The following is a 27,094-nucleotide window of genomic DNA, read 5'->3' on the forward strand; positions in this document are numbered from 1 at the left end:
ATGTATAGTTGCATCGTCCAGTTATAAGTGTTCATCTCTTGACTTATTCGAATACATTAATTTGTATCAAAGGAAACGATCAAAGTATAATCACGTATAAACGAAAAAAAAATACAAACACAAATAGTGTTCAGCAAGGTCTTTTGCATAATTTTTAACCACTTAATGTGATTGCAAATGGTGTCGTCTTGTACAAAACTGCAGGTAACGTAGTGATCTATCTTTGGCCATTAGCATATTAAATAGGCTTTGCGATATGTAAATGAATTGTACATATTGCACGCATTTGTTGACGATCCAGGTACTATATAAAAGAAAATCCAAATGTAAAGTGTGTTCAGTACTGTATCCAATTCACTATCATGAATCGAAATAGTTTCTATTTTTTTGTTAGCTGGCTTATTTTGTTACTAGTTGTACAATTAACTTCTGCAAAACCAAACACTTCAGGAAAAGTCAACATTGAAGATTTTGAAAATTACTTAAATGAAATCCATGTTGATGACGAAGCGGCCGAAGATAAGACCCGTAACGCGGTGAATTCGCCGTTGCAACGCTGGCCAAGCAATTTGCTACACTACACAATCTCCACAGATTACAGCAAGGAGGAAGTTGATAATGTCCACGCAGCTTTACTGGTATTTAATGAAAGTACATGTCTAAGATTTAGAGAGTATGATGTTCATAAAAATGGAAATTTAAAGTACATTAATTATAAAAAATCTTCGGACTTGTGTGGTACAAGAGTTGGTTTTAACCCTCTAACTCCAATGGGACCTCACGACGTGATCTTAAATCCCTACTGTTTAAGTGAACGTGGTGTTATACAACATGAAACTTTGCATGCTCTTGGACTCTACCACGAACAGAGCCGTCCAGATCGCAATAAATACGTAAAAATTGAATATTCCAATATTCCTCAAAAGTATTGGTCACAGTTTATCGCCTACCCCGAAATATACACTAATACTTACAATGTATTGTACGACTACGAAAGTCTGATGCATTACTCGGAATTTGCTTTTTCAAAGGACCGTACAAAACCATCAATGCGCGCAAGAAGTGGCAATACGGTAATAGATCGTAAAATGGGGCAAATAGTGGGTCCCTCAGAAGGGGATTTGAAAAAAATTAATATCATGTACAAATGTAAACCATTAAAGTAAGAAAATGGCTCATTTGTAAAATGACGAATTCAAAAGTAAATATTTTTGTTTTTGTTTTGGAAAAGCTGTAAGTATTAATTAAAGTCATTAATTGAGTTGGCTTTTTATTTTTGGTGTTAAAATCCTGCAAGTGTTTAATATATAAATATGTATATACATATATTGCTACATACATGAATACATAATAAAAAATTAAACTGTTCAGTTATGTATCTTGCATTCAAAACGCAATATACATACATATGTGGAAACGCAAATAATATGTTTGTCCTAAGAATCTGGTAAATTAAATTTAAAGGTTATATTAATTATACATATATTTGTTTTTAACTTCTTTTTTTATTATTGGTTGTTTGAAGAAAAAGTTATATAGAGAGAGGGAAATCATTATAGTAAGAGTAAAGTCGCAGTTTAGACTAGAATATTCCCTTAAAAACATTTGCAATGACAATGAACCGAGTACCAAAATTTATCAAGTGGTCTTAATTGTTACTTTTGTTTGCGCTTGCACAAATGCATGGGTGAAAGGACAGACAGTCACCTCGGTATTCAACTCGTCTGGTCACTCTGATATTTTTGATGTACATACATACATATATATAAACTATGGGACATACATATATTGGACAATTCATGGACCATTATATTAAATTTATGATGGTAGGGTCATTAGGGTCGTATTTGATAAATTTTAGCACCACACCGATATACCGAGTAAACTAATAAACTACTGAATTCGGTTCTTTAGTTAGATGCATATATTTTTAATCCAACCAGCCCCTCACCTTAATTTTTATTGGAGATCAGCATTTAACTTCTTGTGCGTCACCAAATGCAATTTATGAGAAAGAAACATATGGTAATTAAAGTTAGGCACATATTCAAATCAACCATCGTAATTTGCAAGAGCAAATTTTTCAGGTGTTGAAAAAATCTTTTTTGCCGTAGACTTGTTAAAGATACATAAGTTATTTTCATTTATATAAAATGTTGGAACATTTCTATAAACGTCTGTAAGGAACGGCCGTATCCTCTATGTTGAAATTATGCGCAACCTACGATATACTATGTATATCATCCAACCGTTTTAAATATTACCTTCTATATTTGTACGCTTGACTGAAGAAGTATAAAATGCTTCTAAAACTTATTCATTTTTTAAAAAGTGCATTCCCAGGAATATGATGTCGTTAACACATCCTTAATTTTTATTCTTCTTCTTTACTGTCGTAGACAATGCTTACGCGATTATAGCCGAGTTAACAACAGCGCGCCAGTCGTTTCTTCTTTTCGCTACGTGGGGCCAATTGGATATTCCAAGCGAAGCCAGGTCCTTCTCCACTTGGTCCTTCCAACGGAGTGGAGGTCTTCCTCTTCCTCTGCTTCCCCCGGCGGGTACTGCGTCGAATACTTTCAGAGCTGGAGTGTTTTCGTCCATTCGGACAACATGACTTAGCCAGCGTAGCCGCTGCTTTTTAATTCGCTGAACTATGTCAATGTCGTCGTATATCTCGTACAGCTCATCGTTCCATTGAATGCGATATTCGCCGTGGCCAATGCGCAAATAACCATAAATCTTTCGCAGAACCTTTCTTTCGCAACGTCGACTCATCAGTTGTTGTCATCGTCCAAGCCTCTGCAGCATATAGCAGGACGGGAATAATGAGTGACTTATAGAGTTTGGCTTTTGTTCGTCGAGAGAGGACTTTACTTCTCAATTGCCTACTCAGTCCGAAGTAGCCAGGCTGACATCGTTGGTGGTGTTTTACTGGTTCCTAATAGACGAAATTATGTACAACTTCAAAGTTATGACTGCCAACAGTGACGTGAGAGCCAAGTCGCGAGTGTGACGACTGTTTGTTTGATGATAGGAGATATTTCGTCTTGCCCTCGTTCACTGCCAGAACCATTTGCTTTCCTTCCTTGTCCAGTCTGGAGAAAGCAGATAGGGAGTCACCTAATTTGAAACCTCGTTTGGTATCGAACGGCTCGGACAGGTCCTTCCCGATCCTGACGGAGCTTTTGGTGTTGCTCAACGTCAGTTTACACAGTAGTATTCGTTTTGCGGGGATATCAAATTCAGACATCGCGGCATAAAGGCAGCTCCTTTTGGTGCTGTCGAAAGCAGTTTTGAAATCGACGAAGAGGTGGTGTGTGTCGATTCTCCTTTCACGGGTCTTTTCCAAAATTTGGCGCATGGTGAATATCTGGTCGGTTGTTGATTTGCCAGGTCTAAAGCCACACTGATAAGGTTCAATCAGTTTGTTGACGGTGGGCTTTAATCTTCCACACAACACGCTCGATAGAACCTTATACGCGGTGTTGAGGAGGCTTATCCCACGGTAGTTGGCGCAGATTGTGGGGTCTCCCTTTTTGTGGATTGGGCAGAGCACACTTAAATTCCAATCGTTGGGCATGCTTTCGTCCGACCGTATTTTACAAAGAAGCTAATGCATGCTCCTTATCAGTTCTTCGTCGCCGTGTTTGAAAAGCTCAGCCGGCAATCCATCGGCCACCGCCGCCTCTCATCCGAGGCTGGTTGCCAGTTTTCATTGAGGGTGTTTTTTTACGTGGCGGGTCCCAAACCCAGCAGCCCTATGTAGGGGATGTTTCGCCTTCTCACTTTTGCTCGCCTTCAAACGGATGTTCTTAGGCTACCCAGAGGATACTTGGCCAAAGACCGGAAGTCGTGAGCTTCTTGAGCCATATGTAAAAGAAACGTTTCTGGCCACTCCCAAGTGAATGGCGATCAGAGAACTTTCCTCACTTGCGTGAACTTCACCACATGACTCTATCCTCGAATTTTAATTCTACTTCTTAGAAATTATGTATTGCCTTGTTCAGGTTCGACATTTTTCTCTACGAGTTTAACAAGTTTTTCATTTCGTGTTATTTCTATGTGTTTGTACAAAATAACAGAGTAACAAGTAAGGAAGGGCTAAGTTCAGGTGTCACCGAACATTTTATACCCCGCATGATAAAGTGATAATCGAGATTTCATTATCAGTCAATTACATATTTTTCAAATACCGTATTTGTGTAAAGTTTTATTCCGCTATCATCATTGGTTCCTAATGTGTATATTATACAGAGAAGGCATCGGATGGAATTCAAAATAGCGTTATATTGGAAAAAGGCGTGGTTGTGAACCGATTTCACCCATATTTCGTACATGTCATCAGGGTGTTAAGAAAATATTATATTCTTATGGAACCAAGGAATACGTGTACCAGGTTTCATAATGATATCTCAATTTTTACTCAAGTTACAGCTTGCACGGACGGACGGACGGACGGACGGATAGACAGACATCCGGATTTCAACTCTACTCGTCACCCTGATCACTTTGGTGTATATAACCCTATATCTGACTCTTTTAGTTTTAGGACTTACAAACAACCGTTATGTGAACAAAACTATAATACTCTCCTCAGCAACTTTGTTGCGAGAGTATAAAAACAGTTCAAAATAATTTTATAATATTTAATCGCTTCAACGTGTCGACCTGAGTAGATTTAGCCGTGCCCGTCAGTCTGTATATACACGAACTAGTCACTCAGTTTTTATACTCTTGCAACCAGTTGCTACAGAGTATTATATGTAGTTTTGTTCACCTAACGATTGTACGTATCACATAAAACTAAACGAGACAGATATAGGGTTATATACATACATATATATATATATATATATATATATATATAAATGATCAGGCTGACGAGAAAAGCTGAAATCCGGTTGACTGTCTGTCTGTCCGTCCGTCTGTGCAAGCTGTAACTTAAGTAAAAATTGAGATAAGTATCTTGATGAAACTTGGTATGCAGGTTTCTTAGTACAAAAAAAGGTTCTTGTTCGTAGATGGGCGTAATCGAACCACAGCCATGCCCACAAATCGTCATTAACCGAAAACCTATAAAGTGCCATAATTAAGCACCTAATTAAGATATAAAACTCATATTTAGCACAGGGGATCGCAGTAGGAAGGCGCACCTGTGGGAAAAAATTTTGGAAATGTGTTTAAGTTTAATGTGTATGTGCATATCTCCTAAACCGCTTAAGCCACATCAACCAAATTTGCTGAGTACAAATCTTATAAGAATTTCTACCGACAGTAAGAAAATGGATGAAATGGGAGGATAACCTCGCTCACTCCCCATATAACGGTACTGTTAAAAACCACTAAAAGCGCGATAAATCAATAACTAAATGCGCCAGATACGTAAAAATTTTCTGTTGTGATGGTATGAGAAAGCTTTATGCGAACCGGTGTGAAAATTGGACGATGGGCGTGACACCGCCCATTTTTTGGTGAAATCCCATATCTCGGGACCCGACTTATCGATTTCGACAAAATTTGGTATTTGGTAATTTTTTTCATATTCTTATGTCACTTTGTAAAATAAGCGAAATCGGACAATAACCATGTGTACTTCCCATATAGCACAATTTTAAATTTCATTTGATTCGTTCAGTTTCCAGTATGCAAATCAAAAAGCAATCAATGTAACGGGATTAAACTTTGCACGAATAAAGCCCATAGCGTGTGCCACCTTATGACCAAAAATCGTTCAAATCCAACAAAAACTGTTCACGCCCCTAGGTACCGAATATTTATACCCCGGTACCTATAGTTGGCTTTTGTTAGAAAATATCGGTCAATGTCCTTAGTCCCCATATATCTAATATAAAGAAAATCGAACTTCCGGGTGACTTTGTACTTTGCCGACTTATTTTTTTTTCTAACAAACCTTATGTGTCTGTCAGTATATGAGTTATATGTATATAGTATGTACTATATACAGTATATAAAATTGCTTGGATTTCGATCCTCAGGTTGACGTTTTACATCTTAAGGTATTTCCCTTGCTTTGTTTCCTAAAAGTTGCAAGAGTATAAAATGTTCGGTTGCATCCGAACTTAGCGCTTCCTTACTTGTTCAAATATCGGTTTTAAATTTCTATGTATATATCATATATGTATATATAATGTAGCTCCCTCTGAACCGGGTATATTAAGTCACGATGTTTGTAACACCTAAAAGGAAACGTCTGAGACCCTATAAAATAGATGTCTAAATGATTAGCGTGATGAGCTGAGTCGATTTAGCCACGTCCGTCTGTCTATCTACGCGAACTAGAACTTAAGAGTTGTAGATAACAAGATTTCAGCTATTTTATGCACAATTATGTTTTAAAGTATTAAAGTGTATATAAAAGAGTGATCCATTTCGTAGTACCCTACTTTCTTAAAGAAAAAACACATAAACTGAAAATTTAATGTTTATTATCATTTGAAATAACCTTCTTTGGCATTTATTTTTTGAAGATTATCTTCGATGGCATTATGACCGCTAACTGGCGAATGACACGCATGATGTTTTGCTACAAGACCCGAATCAAAGCGAGATTGTCCGCATAGCCTTTAGACTTTACATACCCCCACAGGAAAAAGTCTAATGATGTGATATCACACGATCTTGGTTCTCAATAAATCCATTGATTGATGTGATGTGTGAGAAGTGACAATAACGTCGGATCTTCTTGGAACTTTTTATGGTACCAAGCGACGTCGCTTGGGAAGGTCGAGTGGCTTCATTTCTTCCACAAACTGTATTTTGAACGTTTTCAATTTAAGACCTAGACGTGAAATGCCCAAGTCGTTCCATACGTCAGTCCAAGTTGCTGCGAACTGTTCCGAATCTACTCTTCACGGTCTTCGTATACACTCTCAGTTACGGCTGCTATATTTTCTTCACTGCGTGTTGGACGTGGTCTATTCGATCGAATATTATCCAATAATGAATGCTGGGTCTCAAGATGGGTGATAGTGGTGCGCATAGCACGTTCAGTAGGCTGATTATGTTGACCATAACTTGAGCGGAGCGGGCGAAAAACATACTTTACGTAATAAGGTTGAACGATTTGTAAAAGTTGTTCAGACGTAAGTCTTTCCATGATAAAATGCCAAACAATTCTGAACAAAAAATAGCATGATAGTTTGGCACAACTCACGCGTGATCTGTCAGAAAAGACAGAGACAGAAAAAAGTACTTCCACTTGGTTCACCCGTTATATGTGTATAATGAAAAAATATTAAAATTTTCTTATAAGTATAAATGCAAGAGCTTTGATTTATGGGAACCCGATTTTTGGAATACCTTTGAAAATAATTTAAAGATAGTGTTCGTAAAGTCACAATTGGTGAAAGCTGCATATTACAATAGGACAATGACCCCAAACGCACGGCTCATATTGTAATAGTTACTGCTCTAAAATGCACCGCGGAATTAAACACTCCACTGCAAAGTCAGAATTTGAATATTATTGAGCACACCTGAGAGCTTTTAGAGCGTGAGGACAGATGAGGTATTTAGCGCGACAACCCTTAATAAAGCTTCCAGCAGTTTATTATTTTTCATTATATTTCGGTCTTTCCAAAATTAAAAGAAAGTTGTAGCAACCTGAATAATTAGTTTTTTGTGAGTCGTGTTTAAAGTTTTGTCGGCCACCGTTTATACCCTAAGTTTCGCACATACCAACTGTATTAATATAATACATATAGCACATTTACATGTAGCAAATGTCGAATTTATTTGTAATATTTCAAAAAAATTTTAGTTTACTTCATAAAAGCTTTGTGTATACAACAACTGCACATCCTATATGACGTTATTCTAAGTACCATGGTACAGAGAAAGTGGGCTGATGTTTCTTAAATGTAAAACTAGTATCATTCAGTGAAAAATACGTCAGAAGTATTAAGTGCAAACGTAAGTGATAGCGAATAGGTGAATAGGTATCTGCGACTATTACGAAGTGTGAAAGCTTTTTTAAGCTCTCATTGCAGCATATATTTGCAGTTCTACTAAGGAAATCTCTCAAGGATTACAAGAACCACGTAATCTCTGTTGGAATTTCTTAGTTTTAACTGGAATGTACATATTTAGGGGGGTTAAGCTCTCTCAGTTCTCAATTTTCTACAACACGAAACTGTTCGATGCATCGGCTTTGGCAAATTCGCTTCTGTGAGCCCCAAAGTCGGCACTTTTTTCATCCCTTTCGGCAGTGCTCTCTGTGCAATCGAGTTGTAAAGACGTTCAACCGAGGAAAACGACCAAAACGGCGGTTTCGGAATTAATATTTGTGGAGTAATATTATAATTACTGCCATAATGTTTAGTGTAAGTGTTTGTGACTGTGGTGTTTGCTTTATTCACTCTATTTTTCATTAAATGAAAATTACCATCCGTACTATAAGTATCTCCACTAAAATATATCTGTGCATTACAAACGCTAAATGCGCTTATACATACATATATTTGAAAATAAGGGGAAAGATTCTGTGATCGGTTTCGAATAATAATGAATTACTTTTGAAAGGTTGGATGTACAGCTAAATATTTTGAATATTTGTAAGAAAATAAATAAGTGCGACTAATCCAAAAACTGTATAAGTAAGAAAGTTAATAAATAATTCAGCATGCATATGTGAAATTGTGCTTTATGCCTCCATTTTCAGTTGGTACTAGTTAAAGCTTCCGCCACACCCCGTATCCAGTCCTCTCCTCCACATGCGAAGGAGAATAAAATTGTGAAGTGGTTGTGCTAAGTGCCGAGATATTTACATGAGTCAAGGACGGTTCATTCGTTTTCGTATTTCTGTCTCTCCGTCCTCGGTGATTCAGCGAGTACAGAAGAAAATTTTACTTATTCGTACATACATAAAATAAAAAAAAAAAACTTAGGATACCAAAATAAAAATACGCATCAGAAATATTTAACAATTACCGTGGGTGAAAGATTTTTGTTGAATTAAATTCAAATTCATATAATGGTGTCTAAAATAGTTTTCATTCTACCTGAAAGAGGATAAAAAGTAAAACAGAGAAATTAGTTGCGCCATAATTTTTTAAGTGTATTAAATGCAAAATCTACGCATATTTGTTGAAATTTTGAAGTGAATGAAAAAAAAATATAATTTATGTTAGTCATTAATTTATAACTTAGTACACATATTAAGGTAAAAAATGTGTTTATTGTGATCTCTTTAATCCATTAGTAACTTATGGATATGTAGTACTATGTAAATGTATAACGTCACCTAAAATGTAAAAAAAACCTAACTTCACATAATTTTTCACATGTTTACTGGGGAAATAAAAAATGAACAAACAAAAACCGTGCAATTGAAGATTCGTTTTTTTATTGAATTATAACCATTTTGGTTTCATTAGATAAGTTTAAAACTTTTTACATACATATGTATGTAATATGATATAGTGAATCGTAATCAATAAAAACTAAATTTCGAAACTAAACTACATGGATACTTAAGTTTTAATTTGAACCAAACTCCAAAACTTATAAGTCTTTATTTATAAAAACTTTTTTAAGGTACGTCATACATATGTATATGTATATGTGCACAGCGCTCCTAAACTATACGTACGTGCACACAAACATATGTATGTATATTTATAGCTAGGAAGCTTAGCCAGGTTTAATTTTTATACCCTGAACAGGGTATATTAAGTTTGTCACGAAGTTTGTAACACCCAGAAGGAAGCGTCGGAGACCCTATGAAGTAAATATATACTATAAATGATCAATATGTTGAGCTGAGTCGATTTAGCCATGTCCGTTTGTCTGTCTGTATTTATACGAACTAGTCCCTCAGTTTTTAAGATATGTTTTTAACACCCCGAAGGAAGCGTCGGAGACCCTATAAAGTATATACATATATAAATGATCAATATATTGAGCTGTCTGTCTGTCCGTCTGTCTGTATATATACGAACTAGTGCCTAAGTTTTTAAGATATCGTTTTGAAATTTTGCTAACGTCATTTTCTCTTCAAGAAGCTGCTCATTTGTCGGAACTGCCGATATCGGACCACTGTAACATATAGCTGCCATACAAACTGAACGATCGGAATCAAGTTCTTGTATGGAAAACATCTTCATTTGACGATATATCTTCACGAAAGTATGAGTTCTTGTTCATAGAAATAATGTAATATCGGAAGAAATTGTTCAGATCGGCTCACTATAGCATATAGCTGCCATACACACCGAACGATCGGAATAAATAGCTTATATGGAAAACTTTCGCATTTGACGTGGTATCTTCACAAAATTTGCCATGGATTACTGCTTAAGGTAATAATATAATCTCCGAAGAAATTGTTCACATCGGAGTACTAAAGCATATAGCTTCCATACAAACTGAACACATAGTTACTAAAAGAAATGCACCTGTGAAGGGTATATTAGCTTCGGTGCAGCCGAAGTTAACGTTTTTTCTTGTTTTTACTTAAATCCCTGCGCTTTATATGTAGTATGTACATATGCAGTGAAATTCCCCTTTATGGACAATCTTCATAGTCGGACATCTCTCAAATTTCAATGAACACAACGTTTTCAGTATTATTTTCATGCAAAATCAATTTCTATAGCCGGACATGAGTACGTTCCAATGATCGGACACCGGTAATATTCGTATAAATTATCTCTGGTAAACGGACAAGATTTCATAAATTTCTCTAGAAAGTTGTGTACTATTTATAGTTTCTGTTTTTTTTTTAATTCTTGTAAGTTTTTATTGTCTTGAGACAGTAAAAGATCTTCTTCTTCTTAATTGGCTTAGAAACCGCTTAAGCGATTATAGCCGAGTTAACAACAGCGCGCCAGTCGTTTCTTCTTTTCGCTACGTGGCGCCAATTGGATATTCCAAGGGAAGCCAGGTCCTTCTCCATTTGGTCCTTCCAACGGAGTGGAGGTCTTCCTCTTCCTCTGCTTCCCCCGGCGGGTACTGCGTCGAATACTTTCAGAGCTGGAGTGTTTTCGTCCATCCGGGCAACATGACCTAGCCAGCGTAGCCGCTGTCTTTTAATTCGCTGAACTATGTCGATGTCGTCGTATATCTCGTACAGCTCATCGTTCCATCGAATGCGGTATTCGCCGTGGCTAACGCGCAAAGGACCATAAATCTTTCGCAGAACTTTTCTCTCGAAAACTCGCAACGTCGACTCGTCCGTTGTTGACATCGTCCAAGACTCTGCACCATACAGCAGGACGGGAATTATGAGTGACTTATAGAGTTTGGTTTTTGTTTGTCGAGAGAGGACTTTGCTTCTCAATTGCCTACTCAGTCCAAAGTAGCACCTGTTGGCAAGAGTTATCCTGCGTTGGATTTCTAGGCTGACATTGTTGGTGGTGTTTACGCTGGTTCCAAGATAGACGAAATTATCTACGACTTCAAAGTTATGACTGTCAACAGTGACGTGAGTGCCAAGTCGCGAATGCGACGACTGTTTGTTTGATGACAGGAGATATTTCGTCTTGCCCTCGTTCACTGCCAGACCCATTTTCTGTGCTTCCTTGTCCAGCCTGGAGAAAGCAGAACTAACGGCGCGGGTGTTGAGGCCGATGATATCAATATCATCGGCATACGCCAGTAGCTGTACACTCTTATAGAAGATGGTACCTTCTCTATTTAGTTCTGCGGCTCGAACTCTTTTCTCCAAAAGCAGGTTGAAAAAGTCGCACGATAGGGAATCGCCTTGTCTGAAACCTCGTTTGGTATCGAACGGCTCGGAGAGGTCCTTCCCGATCCTGACGGAGCTTTTGGTGTTACTCAACGTCAGTTTACACAGCCGTATTAGTTTTGCGGGGATACCAAATTCAGACATCGCGGCATAAAGGCAGCTCCTTTTCGTGCTGTCGAAAGCAGCTTTGAAATCGACGAAGAGGTGGTGTGTGTCGATTCTCCTTTCACGGGTCTTTTCCAAGATTTGGCGCATGGTGAATATCTGGTCGGTTGTTGATTTGCCAGGTCTAAAGCCACACTGATAAAGTCCAATCAGTTTGTTGACGGTGGGCTTTAATCTTTCACACAATACGCTCGATAGAACCTTATATGCGATGTTGAGGAGGCTAATCCCACGGTAGTTGGCGCAGATTGTGGGGTCTCCTTTTTTATGGATTGGGCATAGCACACTTAAATTCCAATCGTTGGGCATGCTTTCGTCCGACCATATTTTACAAAGGAGCTGATGCATGCACTTTATCAGTTCTTCGCCGCCGTGTTTGAATAGCTCGGCCGGCAATCCGTCGGCCCCTGCCGCTTTGTTGTTCTTCAGGCGGGCAATTGCTATTCGAACTTCTTCATGGTCGGGTAATGGAACGTCTGCTCCATCGTCATCGATTGGAGAATCGGGTTCTCCTGGTGTTGTGCGTTCACTGCCATTCAGCAGGCTGGAGAAGTGTTCCCTCCATAATTTAAGTATGCTCTGGGCATCAGTGACTAGATCACCTTTGGGGGTTCTACAAGAGTACGCTCCGGTCTTGAAACCTTCCGTAAGTCGCCGCATTTTTTCGTAGAATTTTCGAGCATTACCCCTGTCGGCCAGCTTATCAAGCTCTTCGTACTCACGCATTTCAGCCTCTTTCTTCTTCTGTCTACAAATGCGTCTCGCTTCCCTCTTCAACTCTCGGTATCTATCCCATCCCGCACGTGTAGTGGTCGATCGTAACGTTGCGAGGTAGGCAGCCTGTTTTCTCTCCACTGCGACACGGCACTCCTCGTCGTACCAGCTGTTCTTTTGCACTTTCCGAAAACCAATGGTTTCGGTTGCAGCTGCACGTAAGGAGTTTGAAATTCCGTCCCACCGTTCCCTTATACCGAGTTGTTGACGAGTGCTCTCAGAGAGCAGGAGTGCAAGCCGAGTAGAAAATCGTTCGGCTATCTGTTGTGATTGCAGCTTCTCGACGTCGAACCTTCCTTGTGTTTGGTGGCGCGCGTTTTTTGCTGCACAGAGGCGGGTGCGAATCTTAGCTGCAACAAGATAGTGGTCCGAGTCGATGTTAGGACCTCGGAGCGCACGCACATCTAAAACACTGGAGACGTGTCTTCCGTCTATCACAACATGATCGATCTGGTTGGTAGTTTTTCGATCCGGAGACAGCCAGGTAGCTTGATGAATCTTCTTATGCTGGAATCTAGTACTACAGATAACCATATTTCGGGCCCCGGCGAAGTCAATCAGCCTCAACCCATTAGGGGATGTTTCGTCGTGGAGGCCGAATTTACCGACCGTAGTGCCAAAGACACCTTCTTTACCCACCCTGGCGTTAAAGTCACCAAGCACGATTTTGACATCGTGGCGGGGGCAGCCTTCATAAGTGCGCTCCAAGCACTCATAAAAGGCATCTTTGGTCACATCGTCCTTCTCTTCCGTCGGGGCGTGGGCGCAGATCAGCGATATGTTGAAGAACCTCGCTTTGATGCGGATTGTGGCTAGACGTTCATTCACCGCAGTGAATGATAGTACTCGGCGACGGAGTCTCTCTCCCACCACGAATCCTACACCAAACTTGCGCTCCTTTATATGGCCACTGTAGTAAATGTCACAAGGACCTACTCGTCTCTGTCCTTGTCCCGTCCATCGCATTTCTTGGACGGCGGTGATGTCAGCCTTTGTTTTTAGGAGGACATCAACCAGCTGGGCAGCGGCACCTTCCCAATTAAGGGACCGGACATTCCAGGTGCATGCGCTCAATTCGTAGTCCTTATTTCGTTTGCCATGGTCGTCATCAAAAGGGGGGTCTCTCATCCGAGGCTGGTTATAGCTCTTCACTGGGGGTGTTTTTTTTACGTGGCGGGTCCCAAACCCAGCGCACAACCCTTGTAGGGAATGTTTCGCCTTCTCACTTTAGCTCGCCTTCGAACGGATGTTCTTAGGCTACCCAGAGGATACTTGGTCAAAGACCGGAAGTAGTGAGCTGCTTGAGCCATGTGTAAAAGAATCGTTTCTGGCCATTCCCAAGTGAATGGCGGTCAGAGAACTTTCCTCACTTGCGTGAACTTCTACACATGACTCCATCCTCCTCTACACATGACTCCATCCTCCAGTAAAAGATCACAGCAAACAAATTGACTTGCGCTGGTTCGCGGTTGCTCAACGGAAACTAATGGGATAATTGTCACTTATTCCCTCCTGGCGAATATTGCCTCGCATTTATTAGTTTAATAGAAGTACTATACAGTTATGATTTGCAGCTTCTGATCCTAGAATTCATTTTAAATATTCATCTCGCCCCCATATATGGACAGCTCTCTTAGCCGGTCAAACACATTGTGACGGTGGGTGTCCAATTATTACATATGTACATATGTATTGATATGTATTGATATATATTGATTTATCGTTAATTTATGGAGCTAAGGTATGGTGGGCGTGGTTTTTCTTAATTTGAAAATTTATCGGCGGATCTCACATACAAGTTTTGCTACGCTTTGCGTCAGTCATTTGTTTTGACAGAAATGTTCAACGTACGCTTCTGTATGAGTACGTTCATTCAAGAAAATGATGGACAACTCTCATCCTTTTACGCTTCACCTACATACAAAATTGAGTACACGCAATTTCAATTCTCAACGCTATGTTTTGGTTCGTTATAACTTATAACTGTATGAGACTATATGAAACCCCTAACTACAAGTATGTTTAGTAGATTTGAATAGATTTGTATGTTAAGTTAGGTCATGCATGGGGTTGATCCTAATCGATGTATCTCACTTGGACAACTGTGAACGTTGGCGATTTGAGTTTTCCAAAAACTAATAAAAGGAAAAAACGGTTATTCATATTAGTTTTATGGCTTCTTTTCTCATGACAAAGCAGATGAAGACACTGCATATATTATTACTAAATGCTTATGTATATGTGTATCATGAATTTAATTATATTTAAATCTTTGATAATGGAAAATTCTCATAGGCGCCCTGTCACATGTTGAATATTGTGATATTTGAATCGAAATCTATATTCATGATTGATAGATCGCGAGTGAATATTACACGTTCAATAATTATCACGTTAGTATTTATTCGAAATAAATCGAGTTTTTGAAACAAATATTTACGTTACAGTTTTCTGTATTATTTGTTTAGTTTTAAATGCCAAAAGAAACAACTCAAAGAAAGTATCGGAACAAAAAAATCGTAGTTATGCTTTAATATTTGTTTAGTTTCTAATGCCGAAACAAAATTTAAAAAGATTCTAAGGTTTTAAAGAAAAAAATTAAAAAAAATAATAGGAGCAAAATATACTAGCAACCATTGTGAAAATTTCATTGTTACTTAGCTGGAAAATCACCGTTAGATCTATTTTTGTGCTAATCGCGCCGTTGGCCACGCTTGTGCAGTATTGGCTAAATAGTACTATTTCTGCTTGTGTAGCTATTGCTAAAATAAATCGTAAATTTTCTGCTGTACTCTGCGAAGTTGTGTCTCTTGTGGATTATTTGAAACACTATAAGACTTCTAATGAAATAATTACGATTATCACCCTGTTATTCGATGTTCTAACCCAAAAATGTTTCTTAATTTCTGTGTTAAAGTAGAAAATCTTTAAAGAAAGTATTCTGCATTGTGGACAACGAATTAATATTTTTTACAAGAACTGCTCCTCCCGAATATTTGTCATTTTATGAGTTAAGACCCTTTTGTAGTTAGTTGCGATATGTACATACATACATATGTATGTATATGGAACGTGTAGCAAATCCCATGGAGTTGAACAAGTTTACTCTTAAACATTTTTCAAGGTGAGTTAGGACTATTTTTCAAAAGCAATCAGTAATAAGATTGCCTTCTTATGGTACATATTTTCAATATATGTATGCACCTTCTTTTTAAATAAAAAAAAACGGTTTGCGATATCAATGAAATTATTTATTACTGTGAACCTACATTTGACACAATTATGTATGGAACTCGATTTTTTTTGCATTGCCGTTCACTAAATTTGGTTTTCAATAAATTGATTGTGATATTCGCTATGTGGCTTGTGGCGCCGTCCTATTGGAACCACATATTGTCCAAGTCCATATCATCCAACTCGGGCCAACAATACTTGGTTATTATTGAGCGGTAGCGATTCCCATTCACAGTAACGTGCCGGTAGGCAACTAAAGAGAAACAAAAACTACTTCTCCAGTCAAATCGTTAGGGTGGATATTTTGTTGAATATTTTCTTCTTTCATTGTAGTTTATCATCTGCGCTTTATGGCCAATTCACACTGAACTTTTGGATCGCTTTGCGTGTTGACATTTGACGCGAAGCCAAGCATTTTTTTTGGCAGCTCTCACCTTTTTACACTTTGACAAGCACTAGTCGCCATTTTTATTACAGAGAAACACTGAAAGCAAAACGTTCATTGCGGCATACTCTTTGTTTTCTCCGCTTCATTGTTTCAGTATGAACTGTCACGCAAAGCGAGGATTGTATGGTGGTTGTATGTGCATGGGCCTTTATAATTATGGAGTAATGGTACTTCCAGTTCAAGATTATAATCAAATTCATAGCAAATTTATTAAAATAGCCCTATGGGAATAAATAAATTTTATTGAAAAATATATATATGAAATAACGTGATTTAATTATTATTCTAAATCATACACAATTTTTTTTTACCTCAGTTTCAGATATAAATGACAATCAAGCTTTTACTACAAATAATAATGATACAAGATGGTAGAATACCAAATATCACAAGCCCTTGCAGATTATTTCATGGCCAATAATCCTACTTTACTGTGAGCAAAGCAAACACATTTAGAGGTCAAATAGAAAGGGGTTGCGAATTTCCACTTTGCAATAGACCCTAACAAACGGACATTTTAAGAGATCCAGAAAATCAAAAGATTTTACTTTCGTATGCTTACCTGTTCCACTCAAAATAGATATGCACTTTATAATGTTAAGAAGCTGTTTTAACAGCAATTCGACTCAAAAGAGCCACACTGGTCACTCCCCCCCTAAAGTACTCACTACGATTAAATAAGCTTAAAACGTAAATACATATATCTGTATTCAAACCTAACTCCCTGGAGAACATACCATATACATATAAACAAACCATGAGCTCTACAAATTCTCCAACTGTCCCAAAGGTACATCGGTCTCAACATATTCAACAATTTCAACGGCGAGTATTCGGTAAATTGTTAAATGATAAAGGGTTTAGCAGACAAAATCGAATGCAGTTGACCTTAAATGAAAGATTGGGGACATGTACTATTTACAAATATTGCCGGAGGCTACAAAAGTGGAATTGTGTTACCAGGAAACCGGGAAATATGACTGTTAGCACTCTTGGTAAAGCGAAGGAGCTAACGCCGAAACATAGACTGACTTTCTGGAGATTGGGCGTTAATTACAGCATAATGACAGATTCAATACATACGATAATGTTATTGTTTGCTGTTATAATGACTGTTTTGATATCGGAAAGCACTGGTGAGTCACAATATCCGTTTTCAAATGTAATGATGTTCTGATTTTAATTTAATATTTAAAATATACAAGTATTTATTTGAGAAAGATCTTTAAATTTGGGATTATATTTTTGGTAGTTATGTTATTTTTAACAAAATTTTTGATTTAAAAAAAGAAGTCCCAAACGGAATACCTAAGTTAATATTTGGGCAGACATTAATATACATTTTAAAGAAAAAATTTCGAAACATATATTATATTATTTTATAATAAATTAATCTGTAGTTCTAGCATCGCAACGGGACTCAGTTAAACAAAAAAATTCCAACAACCTGAGTAGTAATATACCTACGGGAAGCGGGGTTGATATCAATGGTAACTTTGATAGCATTAGCGATGCCAACACCATTAGGTCTAGAAACAATGCAAGCAACGGAAACCCTGATATCAATGTTTCATTAGCAGCGGCTGATGATATACGTAATAAGGCCAATTATGTCACACTGTCACCGATCGTCACCTCAAGTACCGCTTTCGTAACTGTGGGAGTATTTAGTACAGTGAGCAATTCGGTATATTATGGAGGTGTGCAGAAGAACAGTACCGCACATTATTCGGGGACATCCATCGTCAATCGTAATGTGATTGAAGTAACAGAAGATAATCGTAATGGTCCATACTTTGACAAAGCTGCATCGAAAAATATAACAGCACTTCTCGGAAAAACGGCATATTTAAATTGTCGTGTGAAAAATCTAGGAAATAAAACGGTGAGTTTCATTGTTGTGATCAATGCCTGCATCAAAATATTTATTCAGTCTAACGCCTACTCTTTACCAGAAATGGAAAATGAAAGTTCATGATGATGAATTATCGAGACAACTTTTGAATAATTTACACTTGTTTACCGTAAAAACAGTTGAACTTCCATAACTCGATCTTCCTTAACTCGAAGTTCTCCATAACTCGAACTCTTGAATCGATTTTAAATTCATATTTAAATACGAATATTAATACCACTGACGACCACCACAAAGCACTATACAGATTACAATCTCTTTTCACCGAAACAAACAAGCAAAAAATACTATTTGTATGTGTTCAGGCAAGTTTCTATAACTCGAAGTCCCACTTACTAAAAGTTTTTTTTATGGATTACGGTGATTCGATTTTAGCAAGTTCAACTGTAGTTATGTAAGTTTTTTGTTTATAGAACAGCATATCCATTGCAGAAATTTATATTTTTATTACCAGAACAGATGATGTAAGAGTTTCCTTAAGATAATTTACATATTGACGACGTTAAGTGCTAAATGGTATGAAATCTACTTGAACTTTGAAATATTTTTATTAAGTATATGGGGGCTATGGAAAGCATTGACCCGATTTTAAACCTTTTTAGCACCCGGACACATTATTACCAGGAAAATACGTATAACTCTATATCTAATTTTAAGTGATACAAATAACCATAAGGTGAATAGAACTATTATACTTTGTAGCAACATGTTGCGAGAGTATAACAAGAAAGTAAAAAAAGATAAAGTGCTGCAGAAAAACTAAAAACATTTCCGACAATAAATGGTTTTTTCAAGATTAAATAAAAAGTGTAAAAATAGATAAATCATACACGTGCATACTCAAATAATTGCGTTTTACACCTCTGCTGAGCCTTTTGGGCGAACTCTTCCACTCCCATTATTTAATTCTTTTTGCGAATTGTATGGTTATCGATTAAACCGATTGCCAAAATTTTAACCAAAATGCATTCCAGTTATAAATTAAAAAATAAAAAATTAATTTGATAAGTAATTAGGTGATAATTTTTTTAGTTAACGTTACTGCGACTTCAAACAAAAATGTTATTCCAGATGCTCTTGCAAGTTTCTTGGGTGCGGCATCGAGACATCCACTTGTTAACTGTTGGACGGTATACATATACATCTGATCAGCGTTTTCGTGCTATACATCAGCCACAAACCGAAGACTGGATTTTGCAAATTAAGTATCCTCAACATCGAGATTCTGGTATATATGAGTGCCAAGTTTCAACCACGCCACATATGAGCCATTATATTCACTTGAATGTTGTCGGTGAGTAAAAGACTAATACAGATGTAAATATAATATAATCGTACATATCGCCATGCATAAAAATATTTGTAAAAGTATTGTAAGTACGGAAACATTTTAAAATCGATATATGATCTATAAGCTAAGTACAAGTTTTATATTACGTTTCACTTTTTATAAGAAATGCTCTTACAAATTATCATTTTAGAACCTTCTACGGAAATCATTGGCGCGCCGGATCTTTATATAGAGAGCGGTTCAACAATAAATTTAACTTGTGTAATATTAAATTCTCCCGAACCTCCTGCGTACATATTTTGGAATCATAATAACGCTGTAAGTAATTGTATACTATATGCGTATAAAATGCATGAGAAGAATATTTTTGTTAACCTTAAGATTGTATAAATTTTTGAATGAATAGATAAGCTGATTTTCCTCATGTATGTTTCTCCCTCTTCCATTCGTATATATGTATGTACATAAGTGGAGTAAAATTTGAAATATTTCAATCACCAATATATGTACTTATATGTACATAGATATGTATATAGCTGGGACCTTGTATATATATATATATTATACCTATTTAGCCAAACTTATAATTTCTTTCATCTAATTCAGGTTTTCTGTAGTTGGGCTAAGTTAGTAAAAAGAACGTGTTCGCAGAAAAAGCGAAATAGTAAATTTTCTGAACTCCCATTAACCCATCGGAGTATCGTACAGTTCAGATATTTTTCTCACTAAGTGTAAGCTAAGTATATATAAGTACATATTAATAATTCGATAAGCATAATCTTACCCTTTCACTACTAAACCAGTATCTGTGCATCAGGTTGATTATGCAATTCAATGAAGTTGTATCAATAATTGCTTTGGCTATATTAGTTAATAGTAAAATATTAGATGTTCACACCATTATTTTTGAAACAGGATTTGTGCGTCTTCCTCCTTGAGTATTTCAAAAGTTTTATTTACAGAAAAATAAAAAACACTGGTTGTGACACTTCGCTCCGTTCCCTTTTTTTATGCAATCCACAAGAGGATTGCTGAAAAACTTGAATACCCGGTCTTTAATTGCAATTTTAAACACTGAAATATATTATGTAATTTAATATACATATTACAATTATTGATTCTAGATTATCAACTACGACTCTCCTCGTGGTGGTGTCTCGGTAGTAACAAATAAAGGGGAAACTACTACTTCTTTTCTGCTTATAAAATCTGCTCGGCCTTCAGATTCCGGACACTATCAGTGCAACCCATCAAATGCAAAACCTAAAAGTGTAACGGTTCATGTACTGAATGGTAAGTATAAATATTGATGTGCATAAATTGCAACTTACTACGTAATAGTAATTAATTGAAAATTAAGAAATCACAAATATACTTGTAAGAGCGAACCATGCATATATTCACAATAAGTCATAAAATATTACATAAAATTTTACCCTTTTCTATGAGCATACATGATGGTTGTAAGTTACCAAGCACTCCAAAAGTTATTTATTTTAGCAAGTGTTGTTTAGTGGAATGTGGCTTTATACTTTAGGACATCGTTGCGTATGCGTTGAACATACTACTTACATATAAGTATTAGTTTGCAAATTGTATAACAGCACATTATACAGGAGTGTAGTGTTCTAATTCCTTCAATATTTTGAATGACTATTACAGCGATTCGATTATTTATTTATAGATAATAGTATTGTTACCTCATTTTGAGAGCTTATCATATATGTATGTATATATTTATTTGCTTGTAATTACTTAAATTCTGTAATGGTGTTAAAGGACAGAAAAAAGTTGTAAATTAAATAGGTGTTTCTCATTCCGTTTCCAGGGGAGTTCCCAGCAGCAATGCAGCGCGCGGGCCCAGTATATCTTCGAATGTCCCAAAGTCGATATCTCCTAGTGTACCTGTCAATGTACTTATGCACCTTAGCATATGTAAAGTGGTATATGCAAACATTGGCAGCAGTTGGGATCAAGATAGCAGGAATTTGAAGCATCTTGTTGCGTGGGTTTTAAACATACTCGTGTTGCTGGCAACCGATATGCTTGGAAAGCAAGTTAAACGAAGAAAGTTTGGAATGATTAATACCTGCGGCTGCTACTTCAATGATATACAACTTAAACAAAATTTACTCCTCCAAAAGTCGAAATCAAATAACAATAGTCATAACGGAGAGGGCAACTTACGAAATTTATTTTATAATACTACTATTTTTAAGTCGATGAAACACTTTAACGATGTACATACTTGTAAACTGTTTAACAGACCTATATTTGAACCAGATATCAGGTGAGTGCGTTTCGATTTAATGCCTTTTACTGGTCCTAGCCATGTTACCGAGAAAGCGGGCAAAGTAAGCTCAAACAATCCGAACTAAACTTGACTAAAGTGAGTTTTATAATGATAATAATATCCATCGCATTTTTTTGTATTATGTGTATTGTATATTTTGGGTATTTTATTCCCTTGGGTTTCCAACTAAAAGGGAAACCGAACTTTTTTGTAATCGAATAAAAGTATTAGGTAAATTTGGGTATTTGTAAAGTTACTTATAAGATATATTGTAAATAAAAATAATATAATACACTAAATAATAATGAACCAAAAAGAGAAAAAAAACAAAAAAAAAGCGAAAAGATATTGTTTCAAGATAGATTATGAAAGAATAAAATTCTAAATTGCTAAAAACTATGAACTAATAAAGTTAGAGAAAATTATTAACTAAAAAATAACGACAATTGTATGCTAAATAAGCATATATAACTATCCTTAAGAGAGAACTCCAATTTGCTTGGTACACCAAATATATATTTGGGTAAATATTACATATTAATTTGTTTTAATATGTTTTTTTTTTAATTTTTACATATTATTAACAATTAATAAATTCATTTGTCCGATTTTATAATCGGTAAATGCTTAGTTTTTCTATTATACAATTCATAAATCTTTGGAATAGGTAAAATTACACATATGTATGCTCTCTATTTGTTTAAGCATGTTAAATAGTTATATAATAGCTTAGAAGTGCATGAGATGTAACATATTTTACTAAGACAGTAAATTAAATTGTTATACGGAATAAAACCGGTTGCTTTACCGAAGTTTTTTCGATACGGCAACAGATCATATAATATAGTACGTATTCTCATTCCAAATGTACCTAACTCGCAACGCAATTATCAATATGTACAGTATTTTTATTTTCTTAAATTATAAATTTGACATTATTCATCATTAATTTTAATTTTACTGGTATATGATACATATAATAGTTAAATCCAATGTGGTTTATTTTCATCCTTCAGAAATCTTCGCGCGACAAGTTAATTTAAAAAATACCATCAAGATATTTTATGTATGTGTTCCAAATTTGAGATATAGAATGCACCTATTTTCCATGCAGTTAGCGCCAATAAAGAATATGATGCGATGCTTTTCCCCGACAGTTGAATAACAGGTGTGTGTTATTACTTTGTAATTAGTATAAACCACAAACTACAAAAATTACACGAGTATCCTTTTGTCATTAGAAAATCGTTATATAATTAAGTTATATATAAATCTGATGTTTTTATGACTGTTTACAGATGTATTAAATTATTAATATTTGAACATTCAACAACTATGTATTTGTGATATATCGATTTCGTATATTTAGTGGTTCTTCCCTATTTTTTGCATTATATTTCGCACAAATCATGGACTTATATTTAACATTCATATATGACTATCTCGGTGTTATTATAAAATTTCTGGGATTCACAATAAATTATTGTCTTTTAATTTTTGATTACATATTTGCTGAGTAGTTTGAGGTTTCAGTGCAATTACTATATTGAAGTCAAGGCGAGATCATACATCCATCTGGATTAGTGCTTGTATTTTCATTATTTCTTTTATCTGCAGATTACTGGTTTCCAGTTTTCAAAAGCTCAATTCTCACGAAGAGAGCTTTAAAGAAAATGAAATTGAAAAAAAATATAACTGACTGCCAGAAACTATAAAAAGTTTATCAAAACTTAAGCAGTTAAAGATTTATAATACATATCGAGCTAGAACCGACAAACTAATTTAGACAAAAAATTTCAAATTTTCAGGAAATATCTCGCTTAACGAAATTGAATGAAATATGTTAGACGTATACCCCCCTCCCCCCTTTTACGGTTTAAAACTTCACTCAATTGAATTGAAATTAGATCAGTTTATCTATTAGGAACTTCAACTGTTTTTATTAAAATGGAAATTAGTTTCGATTTATATTACGTTGACCAAAATGCTCGTGATTCCTCAAATCCATTTGGACTTCCTAACAGCAGGATAACCAAAGTTTTATGGACAAATGAATTGCTTCTAAATAATGTTAAGTTATTTTTGTTTAAATCAAATTGAAGCTTGCCTCATCCAGTTCCGAGATTTCACTACATGAACTCAACGGATTTTTCACCTTTCTATGTACATGTACAAAATAACTGATTAAAATAATTTTAAATTATAAATAAAATACTCATATTCAATTTTTTATTGATATTTTTCTTAAATAAATGCAGTGATGTTTAACTTCAACTGTTTTGACGATCGATAGCAATAATACTGAATTTCCAAACGTAAACCAAGGTGCAGTTAGGTTGAAAATCGTGAAAGGAACCTTGTATTAAGTTTCAAAAATATTCAGATATTTATTTTGCGACATTTGTGTCAAGTTTTCTGTCCCACATTCAGCAACTACTTCACTAGCTTCATTGTATGATGACATTCATTTGGATTTCAATGCAATTCACTCAGAATTATTCATTTGTCGCTTGTCATTAATTACATATGTATTATATTTTCGAATAAGTAAGTATATTTATGATTTTATGAAAATTGAGTAAGGGGTTTCCATGAGTCTCAAAAAACATATGTAGTTAAAATATAGTATGTAATATTAATATATTATATAAAAAGTCATAAAATATCTTATAATTAAAATTCGCTCTAAGTTTTTAACTATCTGCACATATTTATAGTTAGCTTTCAGTTATATGCAAATACATATGTGTACATTATAAGTTCAGTCCATGTTAAGTTTGTTTGTGTTTACCATAAATTTCGAAAATGAATTGAAAAGCCTTAAAATTTAAGTTAATTGGGTGTAATAAATTACATTATGATGAAATATATACACACAAAAAGTCTGTAAATACAAGGTGTATCCAAAAGTAACCCAACTTTATATTTAAATCATAAAACATGCAGCGATACGTATATCCGTTGAAAATTTGAAGCATTAAAAAATACATCCAGCCATCAAACACACCTAACTTCATATAAATCGGATGACAAATGTTAAATTTACCGTAATTTCAATAAAAGAAGAAAGGTACAATTGTTCCATTTTTACAAAGAGCAAATACATTATTTTGTGTTAATCGCCCTCACATACGAATTGATGAAAAAGTTCTTGGTTATGATCATATGAGTAGTACTCAAGTACTCACGAATTCAAAATGGTCATGAGGATTTAAATGACGGTCAAGGATGGCATAGCAATCATGCTAAACTAGCGGAGACAGCCCGTAAAGTAACTTTACAAAACTATTTGAATAATTTTATCTGAAGATTTGGGTAAAAGAAAGATCTGTGTGCGTTTTCCTCTATATTAATAAAATGAAGAAAAGAGAACGATTTTTGATAAAAAAAAACGGATTTCTCTATCAACCACGATTCTTATTTGCCTGATCTATCACAATGAGACTTTTTTCTCTTTCCAAAACTGAAAATAAACATGAAGGAAAATGAAAAGAGCATTTTTTGATCATATCCCTGAGAAAAAGTTCGGTTATTTTCAGGATACACTATATACGGATAGTGGAAAAAAACAAATGCATGAAAAACAGTTCCGAGAGGGGTTTATTGCGTTCATGCATTGAAGACAAGGTGCATAACGTTATATTATTTTAACTATGGATTATTATATACATATGTACATATGTATGTACATATAGACAATGTATAAGTACATACATATAGTAGATAAATAAAGCACTGATTTAAGCTCTTTGGACATTTGGAAAAAGATACCTTAAAAAATATATGTAGGTACATATGTATATGTAAATAAATATGTATTAAATAATGTTACTGTCATTAAAATACCAGTCATTCACACGCCATTAGTTAAATACGAGTATAATACAACAAGTTAGATTAAAGGGAAATGTTCTCAAGGTACATTTGGGAGTGTAGCTACCGAGAAAATGAGTAGGCTTAAGTTAATTTATCTGCACATGCTGTTATACATATACATACTATATATGTATATATATGTATGAAGTCGTTTGTTAAAATTTGTCGCGTGGACTGCATTACAAAGAGAAAGAAATAAAAATAAAGCAAAGACACATAACATAAATAATCACTGTTATTCCTTTATTTTTTGAAATTTAAGCATTTGCTCATCAGAAAGATACACCATAGGTAACATAATAAATAAATCTACAAGTACTATACTGAATGAGCTGAAAATAAAATGAAAACGAAGAGTTACAAAAAACAAAGTTGAATGTTAAAATTAAAAAAGATATTAATAAAAACTAAAGTTATATTAACAAATCACATAAAATCCTCGAAACAAATAAAAAACTACCATTAGTTAAAGTGAGATAAAACCGAAACTCGTAGTCATGTATGGTAAATAATGGGAAGGCAAATGGACGCTATGATTAAAACTCATCAGTTTCATAAGAAAATACAGTAAAAAGCTGCAAATGTATAATTAAATAAATTGTACCAATTCTCGTAATTTATATTTTCGCAAAACTATCTTAGTTAAAAGAAACATTAATAGGAATCTTTAATATATAATATTTTGTGATATATATTATATGGAAACAGTATTTTCCCGATATCTTTTGTGCCTCTTGTATTAACTGGTCTTTTATTTTTTATTTCGAAATTGAAATTTAGCACAGTATTTTATATTGAATGTCCAGCAAATTTAATAAAAACATTAAAATATGCATATGAGTGTGAATTTATGTATTAATTTAATTGAAATTAATACATAATTATTATGTACTAATTTAAAAATGTTAAATAAAAGCTAAACTATTTAATTATTATCTAAAAAAAAACAAGTTACTGCTTATATGTTTTGGTTTTAATACATATGCAAAATGAAATGAGGTAATGAGGATCTCAGTTCTTATTGTATTTATCTGAAATATCTCGCGCATCTCGAAGGCAACATTGTACATATGTATGTATATGCTTTTAAGCCTCGCTTTTTCAGTCTTTTGGCGCGCTGATTTTTGCATTATGTAGTCTCGTTTATTTAGTAAGCTACTTTTTTCTATTGTAAGCCGTTGTAAGCTGTGGGGTATCTTTCATTCAGTAGATATTCTCCGAATTGTGAAATTGTCAATATCATTTCGCGAAAACAGTGTCGTCAAAAAAGTGTTCTAAAACATTAAAGTAAGCGCTTCATTGTAGATACAATTGAACAATATGAATGAAAAAAAAGTATAAGAATAAATAGAAAATAAAAAAAATGGAAACGGTGAATAGTGGTTTAT

The 27,094-nt window shown here is 35.1% G+C and overlaps 2 protein-coding genes across 6 annotated transcripts; both read left to right on the forward strand.

Annotated features, from left to right (window-relative positions):
- Window positions 1-87: 87 nt before the first annotated feature.
- On the forward strand, window positions 88-1,167 carry LOC126754295 (zinc metalloproteinase nas-13). Its single transcript, XM_050466316.1, has one exon. It carries the CDS (start codon window positions 363-365, stop codon window positions 1,164-1,166), a length of 804 nt encoding a protein of 267 aa, XP_050322273.1. The 5' UTR covers window positions 88-362; the 3' UTR covers window position 1,167.
- Window positions 1,168-7,644: 6,477 nt separating this feature from the next.
- LOC126751695 (uncharacterized) lies at window positions 7,645-26,669 on the forward strand. Of its 5 annotated transcripts, none has more exons than XM_050462155.1 (7): window positions 7,645-7,935; window positions 16,648-17,467; window positions 17,732-18,216; window positions 19,318-19,540; window positions 19,728-19,855; window positions 20,662-20,830; window positions 21,344-26,669. In XM_050462155.1, the coding sequence occupies exons 2-7, from the start codon at window positions 17,089-17,091 to the stop codon at window positions 21,829-21,831; spliced, it is 1,872 nt and encodes a 623-aa protein (XP_050318112.1). In that variant the 5' UTR covers window positions 7,645-7,935; window positions 16,648-17,088; the 3' UTR covers window positions 21,832-26,669. The 5 variants fall into 5 exon arrangements, with proteins under 5 accessions (XP_050318112.1, XP_050318110.1, XP_050318113.1 ...); XM_050462153.1 differs by lacking the exon at window positions 7,645-7,935 and adding an exon at window positions 8,222-8,345; XM_050462156.1 differs by lacking the exon at window positions 7,645-7,935 and adding an exon at window positions 8,222-8,345 and having other exon boundaries at window positions 17,122-17,467.
- Window positions 26,670-27,094: the final 425 nt, after the last annotated feature.

The sequence above is a fragment of the Bactrocera neohumeralis genome, chromosome 2 (genome assembly GCF_024586455.1).
Source record: "Bactrocera neohumeralis isolate Rockhampton chromosome 2, APGP_CSIRO_Bneo_wtdbg2-racon-allhic-juicebox.fasta_v2, whole genome shotgun sequence".
Lineage (NCBI taxonomy): Eukaryota > Metazoa > Arthropoda > Insecta > Diptera > Tephritidae > Bactrocera > Bactrocera neohumeralis.

What these genes read in the sequence shown, in the direction of transcription:
- LOC126754295 (XM_050466316.1), top strand. Translation starts at nt 363, where the DNA reads ATGAATCGAAATAGTTTCTATTTTTTTGTTAGCTGGCTTATTTTGTTA.
- LOC126751695 (XM_050462155.1), top strand. Translation starts at nt 17,089, where the DNA reads ATGAGCTCTACAAATTCTCCAACTGTCCCAAAGGTACATCGGTCTCAA. An exon ending in TTTGATATCGGAAAGCACTG is followed by an intron (nt 17,468 to 17,731) that starts GTGAGTCACAAT and finishes ATTAATCTGTAG; the next exon opens with TTCTAGCATCGCAACGGGAC. An exon ending in AACGGTTCATGTACTGAATG is followed by an intron (nt 20,831 to 21,343) that starts GTAAGTATAAAT and finishes TAAATTAAATAG; the next exon opens with GTGTTTCTCATTCCGTTTCC.